The 15,427-nt window shown below is 39.0% G+C and overlaps 1 protein-coding gene across 3 annotated transcripts in view; it reads left to right on the top strand.

Annotated features, from left to right (window-relative positions):
* LOC106871512 (ATP-dependent RNA helicase DHX8) overlaps positions 1 to 15,427 on the top strand; it is a 143,879-nt gene that overhangs the window by 112,610 nt on the left and 15,842 nt on the right. The window contains exons 3-7 of one of the 3 annotated variants that reach the window (XM_089365602.1): positions 10,132 to 10,225; positions 11,446 to 11,531; positions 11,661 to 11,825; positions 12,132 to 12,241; positions 13,290 to 13,749. In XM_089365602.1, the coding sequence (XP_089221728.1) occupies positions 10,132 to 10,225; positions 11,446 to 11,531; positions 11,661 to 11,825; positions 12,132 to 12,241; positions 13,290 to 13,749 (915 nt within the window). Of the gene's footprint in view, positions 1 to 9,988; positions 10,226 to 11,445; positions 11,532 to 11,660; positions 11,826 to 12,131; positions 12,242 to 13,289; positions 13,750 to 15,427 lie in introns of those variants that run through there. The other 2 variants (XM_014918015.3, XM_089365603.1) reach the window with 2 other exon arrangements.

The raw sequence follows: 15,427 nt of genomic DNA, 5'->3' as shown, positions 1-15,427 counted from the left end.
TTATTTATCATAGCGTTTAAATACATCTGCATTGCAAGAATCTAATCTACATAGCATCTTATTATAAGTAGATTGTGTGTGTATGAATGATAATGAAATATATTGTCTTTAATAGAAAAGAAGAGAGAGCAAACAGCCAAACAACGAAACTTGAAACTATAAAATAAATAAACGAAGAGTGAATATAACAATTTATGTTCTTAAATAGTTCAAATTACTCTTTTTCATACACACACGCACATCTAACGCGCGCGCGTCTGTGTGTGTGTTCATATGCGTACAGAGGCGGTTCAAATATCCTTTCCTACTCGAGGCACAAGGCCTGAATTTTTTTTGTGGTGGGGAGTGCAGTCGATTAAATCAGCTCCGATACGCAACTGGTACTTAACTTATCGATCCCGAAAGGATGGAAGGCAAAGTCGACCGCGGCGGAATTCGAACTCAGAACGCAAAGACAGACGAAATACCGCCAACATTTCTGCCAAATCGCCGCCTTAGGCGGTTCAACTATCAATGTCATTTTTAAATCTTGTTTTTATTGTCTTTTACATATTTCGTAGTCGTTTTTATCTTTGTTTTAACTTTTCAAACAGAATTATAATGTAATAAAACTTTCAGAATGCGCCTCCCCACCTCTCTATCTCTCGTGTGTGTGTGTGTGTGTGTGTGTGTGTGTGAGAGAGAGAGAGAGAGAGCTAATGTGTTTATACACACAACCGCATACACGTATATGTATGCTATAATTTTCATATATGTGGTGTGCGTTGCGTAGACATAGACATTTAAAAAAAGCCAACACATGTAAATAGAGACGTCACCGTCTCTATTGCACAGACACTAAGTGTTTTAATGTGTCAGGTAAGGGTTTTATATGTCGAACTTAACAATATTTTGTATATTTTTTATTTTCGCTTCATTCTCCTCGTTTTCGTTTCGCATTAAATTTACACAACATGTGGGAAATATTTTTGAAGAGGGTTTCTTTCTCCTCGATGCCTGAAAATCTGCTGCTCTTAAGATTATTGCCGAAACACCCAATAAAATATGATTACAGTCACGACCTATTATCACGGGAGACCAACTTCTATGTAGTGAAGCTGTTGTTCATTATATCTCCCCCCCCCCCACTCTCTGATTCGTTCGTTTTTGTCTGTTTTCACTACTTTTGTACTACTTCGTTTTTTTTTACCCCATATAACATGGCGGGTGGACTCAGTTGTTGTTTATCGCCAGGTCAGCATCTGTCTACCAGACAGATCTTTCATCAAAGGTTTACAACCACAACCTTCTAGTCTTTTTTTTAATGTTGTGTATTTAAGGCTACAATAGCGTCCTTTATTTGTAAAACTAAAGTGTAGATTGAGGGAGCGTTGGCTGCTAGCTCTTGCAAGTCTTGCGAATATGAAAACGCACTCTCGTTGATTTGTGGTTTCTGTTGTGAAAGTTGTTTATGCAAGGTCAACGCTGATTGAACAGGCGTATGGTCTGAGGCATTCCAGCCAAATATAATATAAGATTAGATTTAAACATTTCGGTACGAAACTGCCTTTCGTTTTACGATACAAACTTTTCGCTTTAAAGTCATCTAAATTAAAACCAGCCATTCAAACTTTCATGTCACCTTACATTTCTCTCACCAAATAAAATCTTTACCAATCCAAAGCATTTTTATAAGTTTAGCCCTTAAACATTACATGCTTGTTTACAGAATTTTCGTTTGCTCCGGTTTCATAAGTTGTAATTTAAAGCTTTTCTTTTCTAAGTCTCAAATTACTCAAGTGGTTGTATGGGCGCTAGGAAAATATTTCCAGTGAATCATAGGCGACGCACATGACAGGCAAAGAAGGATTGATAACAACGAAATTCAATGAAACAAAGATGGTGTATTTCAACAAAAATCTGGTAACAAAAGGGTTGAAGTTGAGCGCGGTCCCAGGAATTTTTCGAAGGCAGGGCACAAGGTCAGAACGGGATACAATTCCAGGAGAAAAGGGCATAATAACATTATTTAGAAGGGCGCACTTTTCCTGAGTGGGGAACGTGCCCCCCTGGAAGTTATCTAAATTAAAGCCTTCGATCAAAATTTCATGTTAATTTATATAATTTATGTTCCCAACAACAGATTAACCTTTTACTTGTACAAAGCAGTTTCTTAAGTTTGTCCTAAACGTCCACGCTTGTTTTCAGACCTTTAGTTAGTCCTTGTTTCGTGCGTTCCGAGTTGTGTAAAGTTTTCCTCTCATAGATCCTAAGTTACTCCGGTGGCTGGAAAGAAATTGGGAATGTTCATCATATATGATGCATGGACGCCAGGGAAATATCTTCTGAGTATCACAAAGGGTACACAGGACATGCAAAGGGTCAAACATCTGGTATTTAGGCATCTTGCAAGGTGTAAAACGAACGAATTGGCAATGGTTAGGGTTGTAGTGAAACTACCTATCGTCTCTAATACCTATCGCCATTAGATACAAAACTGCTATCGCCATTCTTCTCATTTAAATATAAACAAACGCGAACGTAGGGGAAAACATTAACCTTGTCATCACGTGACTGATCATTATTCGAATCGGCAACTTCTTCGAACCTTTCCCGCCAGAACGCAAACTGACCAATCACGGCCCCTAATAAGGTCACGTGATAGAGTAAAATTCTGAAGCCATTTGGAGCCCTCTTAACGCTATAAATAGATCAACTCATACCCCACAAATTTGTCTCGGTCCAGTTTCTCTTTGAGAACTGTTCCGTGTACCACACGACAGCAGCAGCAGTTCCAGCGACCACTTCAACAGCTTCGTCCAGCCAACGATGACCACCGCCGTCGCCATATCAGCAACACGTTTCTACGACTACTATCCAGCATCATCGTCATGACTAACATGATTACTACCAAGCAGCCTCTACACCACCAGCGTCAACACGACTTACTATGTACACCAAACCAAACCTCCGCGGCACATCTCTCTCTTCGATTCTGTTAGGTGACTCAGCTTCACCACGATAAATAAACAGACAAGAGTTCTTAAACAGACAAGAAATTCTCAGCCAGCGACGAACATCTGTATAACAAGAATCACGGTCCGGCATCGATGCCACGACATCACAACAAGTGATCAGCTCTGCCACACTCAGCCCCCTCACTTTCACATACAGAACTTTTCCTATAGTGTACTAAAGAACTGGTATAATTGCTCACGTGTTATTGACTCTCTTTCTATCTGCTGTAAACACTCATACACACATGTATCACTCACATACACACTTTTCTTTGTATGACGGCCTGTCTTTGATTATGTTATTATATGTCGCATTCACACTCTCACACAGACATACATCTTTAACGCCATAATAAATATCTCTGTTATTCATCTAATACGGTTGTGGTCTTTCATTACTGGTCATCTATGTTATCGTCGTATAACATTTTGTATATCATATCTGATATATATAATATTGTGTGTTCGACCGTGTGACACGTTTAAATAAAAGGAGTCCTCTGTTTTTCCATTCGTCACCATTTCTCCTTTTTGAGTTCGCACGGTCGTCCCTTACAGGGTGTTAATTAGGATACTTTTGTAGTTGTAATATTTATCTCGGCTGTCTAAACACCAAGTTCAAATCCTGCTGAGCCCTACTTCTTATCCCTTCAGGGGTCGATAAATATCAGCCAAATATAGGCTGGATTCCTTTTTTCCTTCCTTCTTTCTGGACCAGTCAGGTGACAACTGCAACAAGGAGCGTTCATGTGTTCCCATCAATCATTTCATCATCACCCTGGGCCACGACAAGAACGGAGTAAGATGTCAGAATTTTCTACCAACCGTTACTGACACTTTGCCTCTCACTGCGTGGTGCTGCCTTCATTCATTCAAGATGTTTGAAGACCGAAGAAAGCAAGAAGAAATTAAATCTATATATTACAGAGATCTTGTTTTTACACTGTTAAAAGTAAGGGAGACGATAAGCTTCTGTCTGTTGGGTTTTTAAGACGGTGTACAGGGAAGGATGTAATGATCGGGGGTATTAGATATCAGCCATACGAGAACATAAAAGCGTCGGGTTTGTTCTGTCGTTTGTAGAGATACCATCTGTGTGTGTGAGGTGATATCTCTTTTACCTTCAGATTTCCATGGGGCATTGAGAATGCCGGAGAGATAAGCTTTGTACTCTAGAGCCAACGACTGCAACATGACGACGATCATCATCATCATCCTTCTTCTTCTTCTTCTGAATGTCCCTTCCTTCATAATGATTGCCGATGTAGTATTTCTTAAAACAGATCTAACCGGGACTGTTTCTTGCTAGTTGGCCCTCACCTCTGAGAAATTTGGAACGCAATGTTTTCGCACTTGATTGACATCCGTTAGGATTCCCACTATTTCTGGTCCGTTAATTCCCATCAAAGTCCACTCTTATACAGATAAGGTCACTCTTCATGTTTTCTTAACTTCCAACACCCAAACGTCTTCCACATGGTATCTATACACTTCACACCAAACTTGCACTAACTCCATGGAACATACGAGATCCCGAAAACGTTCTCTAATGGAAGCCATGTTGATCTGGTTTCCTTCAACACAATGATGCAATTATTACACACACACACACATCCAGAAATATCCCCCTCCACTAAATATAGAATCACACAACCTGAACCCCTAAAACCCCAATAACTGCTAGACCTCGCCTTTACTCAGGATCTCTGCCGGCGATTTGACATTCTGAATGTAACAAAAATTGCATCCCGCAGACTGGCATTCCTCTTCCGGATACGAAAATATTTTCAGCTGATCCCACTGCAGCAAGCTTCATACAAACCTCAACTGAGACCCGTGATGGAAATATTGCTCCTATATCTGTGATGACGTTGCTGCTATAGATGCAGGCATCTTAGATCGCATCCAATAGACCGACTGGCATGAAGTCACTCGTTAACAAATTCCAACCTTTGACCCCCACCGGACATACTGCATCTTCTGTCTTTTCTATGGCAGACTCTGGTGCCATCTCCACTCAGGTTATCCCGATTCCCTCATCACTCATACTCTCTACTCCGCACAGACACCTTCACCCAGTCCAAATGTCGCCTTTTTTTGAATTCTCTCTGACAATCTTCTCCTGCAACCGCTCAATTTGCAGCTGTTCAACACATATCTTAAAACTCAATACATATACCCCCACCCCACCCATCTCCGTCTCTAAAACTGCATCTTTTCCTTTCTCTCTCTCTCTCTCTCTCTCTCCCTCCTAGACTGCAGCTTCTTAACTCTCTCATCTCACTCTTTATTGCAGCTTATCTTCTGTTTTGTCTCTCTTTCCCCCTCCCCCTCTCTCTCTGTTATCCCTTCACGCTCCATCCTTTTCTTTCTTATATTCATTTTTTCCTAATGCTTCTTATACACACACACACACACACACACACTTCCTTGTATTCTCAAGCTGGTTTCCCCAATGCAGCTGCGCTCATACTGGGGCATCAAACAATTTAGATCTTTATGGTTTGTTTATTCGGTGTGCTTCACGCAGGAAAAAAAACTAATAAACAAACTAAAAGCAAAATCTTTCAAATTCCCAAAGTCATAGAAAGAAAAACAAAAAAAAACAAAGAAAAATTGGGATTCTAAGAGAGAAGACAAAAGGAGCCAAACAAAAGACAAATAAAAGAAGATATTAGACAAATTGGCATTTGAGATGAGAAGCAGACTACACGGAAAATACCACACACACACACACACTCTCTCTCTCCCCCCTCTCTCTCTCCATAACCTAATTCCACCTGGAATACAACTGCTCACCATGATATTTCGGTGTAAATGAAAAGCTCATGAAGAAAAGGAGGAAATAATACAAAATAAAAGAGACTTATCGGTAAACTTTATATCGTAAAACAAGAAAAATAAATGTTATCCTCTCTCCGGAACTCAATGCCGAATGTTAGATGTAAGTCAGCTCCACCTACGCCATACTTTCAAAGGAGAGAAAATATTTATACCTCTCAGGCATGAAAGACGATCTCCAACCAATTCTTTTTTCTTTTAGTAATATAGCATAAAACCATGCATTCAGTTGGTGAGTGGGTGAGCAAACAAGCTACAAAATATTTTTGTTTCGCCAGATACAAAATATCAAACTAACTTTGTAAATAAATATTCATTGAGAAAACATTGAAGCAACTTCCTACCATATTATAGAAAAGAAACTAAAAAGAATAAAGAAAAGGCTGTAGAAATACCTCGTGAAAGCCATAGGTAGCCCATAACTAAGAGAGCAGACGATACCAAAATGTATGGCAACTAAAGTAGCAGACGACATAGGTGTATATATATATATATATATATATATATATATATATATATATATATTCTTTTATTCTTTCACATGTTTCAGTCATTTGACTGAGGCCATGCTGGACCATGCATGACCGCAGCTTTGCAGCTGAAACATTTAATATATATATATATATAGCAACTAAGGTAGCAGATGGTACCATGATGGACGGGAATAAAAGTAGTTGACTACTGGATAAAACTCATCTAAGGTAGCAGACAACACCCAAGTAGAATATGCTAGCAGATGTCACTTAGATAGACGTAGCTGACGACAGCCAGATAAACCACATCGAAGCTAACAGATGATATCGAGATAAACCACTACGAAGATGACAGTCAGCACTTGGATAAATCGCGACAAAGATAAAGATGGCATTTAAACCATCAGCAAGATAACATAGAAGAGACCACAACCAAGATATCCGGCAGAGATCACAGTTAAGATAGTAGATGACAACCTTTTACTGTCAGTGGGTGGGTGGTGATCTGTGTACCATTAATAGTAATAATAAGTCCCAGGCGAATGGAATTGGTGAGCCAGTGGTGTTTCAAATCTCCGATTAGAGCCACTGCACCCCGCTTACAACATTGTTGTTCTTGGAAATAAGTTTGCGCTACAACAACCCAATTCCTCTGCAGCTACAAACCCGAAATTTCGTGCTTTATCCTGAATGAAACCAATATTTAAAGATTAAGTGAAAATGACCGAGACAGTCTGATTTTGGACTGGATATTTTACGTATTTATCTCTTACCAGAAATGGTGGAAAGATGTTAGGATGAAATAACATAGTTTAAGGATCACAGACAGAGCTGAATTAATTGATTATAAATCCTTTTATTCACAGTAGGGCCTGGCGGTGAATAAAAATGTAATTGGAGCAGAGTGAGGATTGATATTCACAGAATTGTTGAATTCTTGAGGCTCCTTCGTGTGCTATATAAAATCTGAAGTTGGGCGTAATCTTCTTCCGAGGAAAAACTGAAATACGAAACTACACAAAGTAACGGAAAGACCTCCTTTCTTGTGTGTATGCCTGCGATGTTTCTGTAAATATTTATGTCATAAAACCATGCATTCGGTTACTGTTTGAGATTAGTTTAAAAATATTGGTTTCAAATGTTGACACAAGGCTAGCCAGGAGGGATTGTTGATGGCATTGACTCTTGTACTTGACGACGACTTTTGGTCAGCATCACGCTAACAATTCTACCAGCGCGCGCGCGCACATGCACACTTACGTTCGCGCGCGCGCGCGCTCACGCACGTGTGCGCACTTGCGCACTTACGCACGCGCGCGCACACTTACACTCACACACGTGTGCACACTTGCGCTCGCGCGCACACGTTGTAGTTGTACAGTGTATGTTTTTGTTTTTTACCTTATAATACTTGAGGTCCTCGAGCGAGCAAAGGTCACCAGCCTGGAAGCGATTTTACTCGAGACACGGCTACGTTGGGCAGGACACGTTGACAGGATGAAAGACCACCGCCTACCCGAGATCATCATGTACGGTGAGCTCACCCTTGGCCACCGCAACAAGGAGGCACCAAAGAAGCGTTACGAGGACTGCCTGGAGCAGCCCCTTAGCGTTTGTGACATTGATTATCGAGAGAGGTCCACTCTGACAGCTGACCGCTTCGCTTGGCGCCATACCATCCGCCTTGATGTTTCCTCCTTTGAGATCTCTCGCAGTGAACTCTCTTGAAGACAAACGTCAGATGCGAAAAAAGATAGTGAAGCTGCATCATCAGACCCTGGACATCCATACCGCGTCAGCGAAGCCAGGCCAAGAAGATAATACGAGAAAACAATAAGAGTCACAGATTGGCAGAAACGTTAGCAGCGGAAGAAAATCCCTTTCAGTGTTTCTCCTGCTTTTTTGCTTTTCACCCTTTAGGGTTAGATTATCTACAACGGAGGTCCCAGACAAGGGCCCGGGAACAGAGGGGTGCAAGGGGTACAAGCGCACCCCCTAAAATTTTTAGCAAGTGCAAAATCAAAATTTGCAGCCCCTATATACTTTGCCAAGTTTAGAAAATAGTGTCTAAAAATTGATCTGTAAAAAGTTGCTTGAAGTCAGGGTCCTTCTCAAAACAAGAAGAAAGGACAAAAATAAATAAAATGTCTGGCGAAGCTGGTCATAAAATTCCCAAGGGAATTCTCTAGGAAGGTAGACTGCTGAAATACAGCATCCTCAGCATTAAAATTTAAAGTTTATATAGATAGTAACAGGAACAACAACAACGATCCGATTTTTTCCCTCGTAACTTTCAAGAAAATGGATATTCTTTCATGAAATTTTATATAAATACCTTTCAAATGGCATAGATTACGATTATAAAGAATTTTGTGAGGAAAATTTTTTTCCGGAGTGGGGCGGGGGTAGAGAGAGAGGAGTTTCGAAAATCGGTGTTTCGGATCAGGAAGACCACTTAAGTTCTTTTTTTTTTTTTACTCCCCCCACCGATTTTGGCCAATTTTTTGGCACTTATTCCGGAGGAGCCTTTTCGGTAAAAAAAAAAATGTAAATATTTTCAGAGGAAAAAGTGTGATTTAAGGGAGATTTAGCTGTCTTTTCTAGCACATCACACCCCAAGGCAACCCTCGTTTCTTTCCCACTCTTGCATGTATTTTTCTCCCCATAAACACATTTCTGCTATAAAAAAAAAAAAAATTTGAAAATTTATGATTTTTTTCAACCCCACTCCCCACCCTTGATTGTTTCTGGTTATAATTTAAAATACTGGAGAGCCTGAGGTCATTTCTGGCATTTATCCACAGTGATTAAAAAAAAAATAGGTATGTAGAAGATAACTGATTTTAATTGCATACTTTTGTGTTTGAAAATGTTTTTTTCTTACACACAAACGTCCTCGCTTAATTAAGGTGGGGGTAAAAATTTATATTACCATTTTTTAGTTGATGCTTATACCCCCCCCCCCCACCACCAATGGAGTACGCCTGTGGTCCAGTGGTATCATCGTTAATTGGGGAGGAGAGTAGAAAAACCATAAATTTTCCTAACCGTTTTATCATAAAAAGATGCTCCGCATCATTTCGAAGGCTGTGGTGAAAAACAATTGCGCAAATTTTTGTTTTCACATTCGTTTTCTATACAATTTTTTTTTAACACCTATTAGACTGTTTTTTTTTCTTTTTTGCTGACCAGGTGCTAAACTAGATCCTGAAAGTTATAAGGGGGAAAAATGGGATCGTGTGAATTTTCAGAAAGTTCTCTCCCCACCCTACCGAAAAACATTTTCCTCACAAGTTTGTTTATAATCGTAATCTATGCCGTTTGAAAGGTATTTCTGTAAAATTTCATCAATATATATCCATTTTCCTGAAAGTTATGAGGGAAAAATCGGATCGTGTAAATTTTCGGAAAGTCCTCTTCCCACCCCTCCACCCCCCGTTCGTTTGCGCAAATTTTTGTTTTCATATTCGTTTTCTACACTTTGTTTTTACACCAGTTAGACTAGTTTTTCCTTTTGTTTTGGTTACCGGCTGTTAAACTATGTATCAACCATTTGTCTACAGAGAAAAACATATTCCGTTGATTTGTTCGTAAATAAGTGAAAAAAATATCCGGAAGAATTATTCATTGTGAAAACAGTAATATTTTAAGCCAGAGATTTTTTCCTGTTACACCGCTATTGCATTCTGGGAACTACGTATTTCCTGTTTTGATATAAATTTTGGAAACGAATGTTAAAATAACTTCATTTATTTCCACTGAATAATTTATATAATTACTTCTTCTTCTGATTTATAATATTCACCATTTATTGATTTAAGATGAATGAACTCCAGAAACTTGAATATTTGTCTTTAGTCTCTAAAGTTTGTACAGAATTGGACAACCACTTGGGACTAAATGACAAAGATCTCGGTAAGTTAGTCTTTAGTAAGAAAATGATAAAAGTTAATTTTTGTACTTTTCTAAAATTTAATTTACATGATTTATTGATTTGATATTTTATTTTATTGGTGTGTGTATTGTTTTGTATCTGACTGATATTCTATATATATCGAAGTCCACCAAGGAAGTTATTGTTTTTTTCTAACGCGTGAAAAATACAAAATGAACATATCTGTGTATACCTAGGTTGTTCAAAACATGCACAGGTTGTGTGTATTACTGTTATTGTTTGGCTGGGTAAGATAAGCTGGTGACTGTAACGAAGCTGTCTACTATCGTATGACGACATTGGCCACCGCCATAGGTGAATGTAATAAATGCGATAGTGACGTTCGGACCCTTTCTCGGGTGTATTATTGACATAACTAAACTAAACAGCTAAAAATATGTGCCCAGAGTAGTGAAACGATGGTATCTTGTAACGTTCAAGAAACAAGACAAAGCTTGTGTGTGTGTGAAACCGACTTTGGTTTCATTCAGCTTTGGCATAGTTTGAACGATACTCTTTTACTTGTTTCAGTCATTTGACTGTGGCCATGCTGGAGCACCGCCTTTAGTCGAGCAAATCCACACCAGGACTTATTCTTTGTAAGCCTAGTACTTATTTTAGCGGTATCTTTTGCCGAACCGCTAAGTTACGGGGACGTAACCACACACACACACACACACACACATATATATATATATATATATATATATACATACATATATACACGACGGGCTTCTTTCAGTTTCCGTCTACCAAATCCACTCACAAGGCTTTGGTCGGCCCGAGGCTATAGTAGAAGACACTTGCCCACCGGAACCCTGTGGTTGGTAAGCAAGCTACTTAACCACACAGCCACTCCTACGCCTATACAATTATATAAACATAATTTTTTTTACGAAGATTTTCATGACTTAATCTTTAGGTCTGACTCTGTTAATTTGAAAAATCTCACCTTTTCCCTCCAACAAGGTCTAGTTGAGTGATTACCCATACTCTAGTGTGGTGTATTGTGCTACATATGTTTGTTAAATGTTTTATTACAGTGGTGTGGGCCACTTTATGATAAGCAATATCTCAGAAAGCAAGATAGGAAAGAGTTACCCATGCCTGATGTATACAAATATGCTTAAACATACAAAAATATTTAATTGTTCTTTAATTTGCATCAGAAAATATTTTAATTGATCTCTTTTTTTAACAGCTGAATTTGTCATATCCCTTTCTGATAAAAATGACACATTCGAGAAATTCAAGAAAGTCTTGGAAGAAAATGGTGCAGAATTTTCTGTAAGTGTTAATATTTGTTGTTTGTTTTATGTCCATTTTCCCATGCTAGCATGGGTTAGATGAATATACTGTCGAGGCATTGTTGTACAGCTAAATGCCCCTCCTATTATAATTTTTTGTTTGTTTCAGGACTCCTTGATTGCCAATTTGCTGCGGTTGATCCAAAAGATGAAACCCAAGCCCAAATCTGATTCCAGTTCATCTAAGTCGGTGCCTTCAGAAAATACATCTGATGCAGAATTGAAGCGAAAGCTTTTCCCTGGACTGGCTCTACCAAACAACCCTAGTATGAGGGTAGGTTTAAATTAAAATTCAAATTGGTTTTAGTGGTTGTCATTGTCCAGTGTTGTAATTAGCAGATTGTATCTGAAGTTAAATGTAGCAACAGAAAACTATCCACAATCTACATATTGATTCATTTGATTAGATTTGTGTAATATTGGAGTTAGGGTTATATAATTATGTTATCTTTGGTTAATTAGTTGAAAACTCTGGTGCTAAAGTATTGAGCTGATTGGAAATTGGTAAATGGTTTGTTGGTTTAAAATGCTGTTTGCATTACTATTTTATTTCTATGAAATAACGTTTTTCTCTTTTCAGAATCTACTTGATGATGACTATGAAAAGAACCAAGATAAGAAAGTCGTCACTGAAATGATGGGAGAATTAGAGGCACTTTTTGAGAAACCTGCAGAAAAGAAACCCAAAGAGTGAGTTTGATCAACTTTTTTTTTTAATACAGTTCGATATTTAAGAGATGAGGAATTATGTACATTATTTACATTTGACAGATATTTGTCCTCATCTTGTTTGTTGTTGACACAATGTTTCGGCTGATATAATAACATTGAAAAATACCTTTGGAATGAGAACCCAGGTCCAAAATTTCCCCAAGGCACCTGATGAAGGCTGGAGGGTACATCAGCCGAAATGTTGGGTTAACAAGCAAGATGAGGACAAATATCCGTCAAATGTAAATAATGTAAACTTTTTTTAATATTTTGCTTATTTATTTAATCATTAAACGTTGATGTTTGTTTATATAGTAATGAGAAATTAATGATTTGACATACCATCGTTGGGTAACTGCCGGTCTTTCTCAAAAGGTCTTGCCAGAGCCTGGACAGAAGGTATGGTCAACCTCAATCGATAAATTCTGTATATTATTCCTTCAAATTTCAAGTCAGGACCGACAAAGTTACCTCCCCTGCATACATTGCTGGACCTAAAAACAAATGAACCAAGGAACCTCTACTTGGTCATTTGATATACTAGAAATAACAGCCGAATGTTTCCAAAGCACATTTACAATCTTGAAAAAACAAAAAAATGGAATCATAAACTAGAATTTCATCATAAGTGTACTACGTCAAGGCTGACCAAGAGTTAAACAACTCATTGAATGTCTTGTTTATTTAGCAATGATTGAACAGTGAATCCATGTTTACGCCTTAAACGGAATGAAGCATGTAACTATGATGTGAAGTATAGAGACACATGTGATGGAACAGTTGCGTTAGGAAGGGCATCCAGCTGTAGAAACTCTGCCAGATCATATTGGAGCCTGGTGCAGCCTCTGGCTCACCAGTCCTCAGTCAAACTGTCCAACCCATGCCAGCATGGAAAGCGGACGTAAAACGATGATGATGATGATGATGATAACTTCCAGAAATACCTAAGAATGAGGCTATTGGATCGGGAAGTAGACTATCTAAAAAAACTTGACTAATTTCATTCCTTATTACTTCATTTTTACAGGGAAACACATAATGACTCTACCAAACACAAACACTCAAGGAGCCACGAAAAGTCCCCGAAGCACCGTCGACGCAGCAAATCAAGAGAACGACGACGTAGTCGATCACCAAAAGGTCGCCATCGCAGCAGATCACCAAGGGGTCGTCATCGTAGCAGATCACCCAGCAGTCGACGATGGAGTAAATCTCCACGAGGGCGTGGTCATAGATCCCGTGAAAGACAGCACAGCAGATCTCCAGATGATAGTGGTTACTATCAGTCTAAGAGCAGGAAACGAAGTCGATCACCAAAAGACTCCAAGAATGGCTACAACAATGATTATGAATATTCACCAGACAGATGCAAGAGACACTCCCTCAAATCACATAGTCCTAACCGTACTCGCAGAGAACTGGCACCTGATAGAGACCAGACGAAGGAGAGGAGTGGTGACATGCCAATGGAACCACGCTGTGGACAGGTAATCTGTTATTCTTTTAGCGTTTTATTGGGTTACCCCTAACACAACCCACTCCATCGCCCTTACTACTCTGTCCCTGCTCTCTCCACTCTCATTAAGCCTTCACACAAATTCCTTTCTCTTCTGATCCTCCCACAACAGCATCTACCCTGTTACTCTGTTCATTGCCACTCGTCATCATATTCATCATCATCATCAAATGTCCATTGTCCATGCTGGATTCAGTGTGACAAGGCTGGCCCTTTGAAATACAGGTACAACAGAAACAGGAAGAAAGAGTGTGAGAGAGTTGTAGTGAAAGTATACAGCAGAGTTCACCACCCCACCCCCTGCCGGAGCCTCATGGAGCTTTGGGTGTTTTTGCTCAATAAACACTCACAACGCCCAATTTGGGAATTGAAACTGCAATCCTACGACTGCGAGTCTGCTCCCCTAATCACTGGGCCATTGCGCATCCACATATATGTGTGTGTGTGTGTGTGTGTCATTGTGTCTGTGTTTGTCCCCCACCACTACTTCACAGCCGGTGTTGGTGTGTTTATGTCCCCCGTGACTTAGTGGTTCAGCAAAAACAAACAACAGAGTATGTACCAGGCTTAAAAAGGAAATAAAGTCCTATTATTGATTCATTTGACTGAAAGTTTTTCAAGTCAGTGCCCCAGCATGGCCACATTTTAACAACTGAAGCAAGTAAACGATAAAAGATATATATGACCTAATGAATACGATAAAAAAAAAAGAAAAACTAACCTAGTATTGATAATTTGGTTGTCAATGGGTTAAATTGGTGTGCTGTGATTAACAGAACTCATTTCGTAGTCATTATTGCATGTAAGCTTAAAATGTCTTTTGAAATTAGTTTTTCTCTCCAAAATGTAAAGAATGCCATTTTTTTGCTGTTAAAGTGTTTAGTGTAGCAATTGAAGATGTTACTACTGTCTCTGTGCCTGTTGGAACCATTACAAGCCCTGTAGGGGGCTCTGATGTAATGTTTAATCAAGGGATCCTTGTCTTTAAGGGAGTCTAACTGAACCAATGTTATAATATTGTAAAATATTTAAGGCGACGAGCTGGCAGAATCGTTTGCACGCCGGGTGAAATGCTCAGCGGTATTTCTGCCATTATGTTCTGAGTTCAAATTCCGCCGAGGTCGACTTTGCCTTTCATCCTTTTGGGGTCAATTAAATAAGTACCAATTATGCACTGAGGTTGATATAATCGACTTAATTCGTTTGTCTGTCCTTGTTTGTCCCCTGTATGTTTAACCCCTTGTGGGCAATAAAGAAATAAATATGTAATATTGCAAAATACAGGCTAAAATTTTTGTAATGTGAGGTAGACATACAGTTTTGATTGTCACTTGTAGCTATTTCACAGCAGCTGTGTTGACTAGATATCATTGGAAAAGGCATGAACTACTTCACAGCATCTTTTTTCTTCCATCTGTAATGATTGTCTATTAAAAAAAAATAAAACCCAACAAACCTCTCTACCTGGTCCTTTTATTCTGTTACTGGTTTCAGTATTGCCAACATACTGGAGCACGGCCTTTAACCCTTTCAAATTCAGGTTACTCTGTCAAATGATTTGCCTATTTGTTCACATTGTTTTGAATTAATCATAAATTATCTTGTAGCTTCAAGATTTTGATGATGTGAATTGTATCATTATCTTCATC

The sequence above is a fragment of the Octopus bimaculoides genome, chromosome 18 (genome assembly GCF_046866305.1).
Source record: "Octopus bimaculoides isolate indiv1 chromosome 18, ASM4686630v1, whole genome shotgun sequence".
NCBI lineage: Eukaryota > Metazoa > Mollusca > Cephalopoda > Octopoda > Octopodidae > Octopus > Octopus bimaculoides.
The sequence above is the reverse complement of the archived record's forward strand: the minus strand, read 5'-3'. Positions and strand labels throughout refer to the sequence as shown.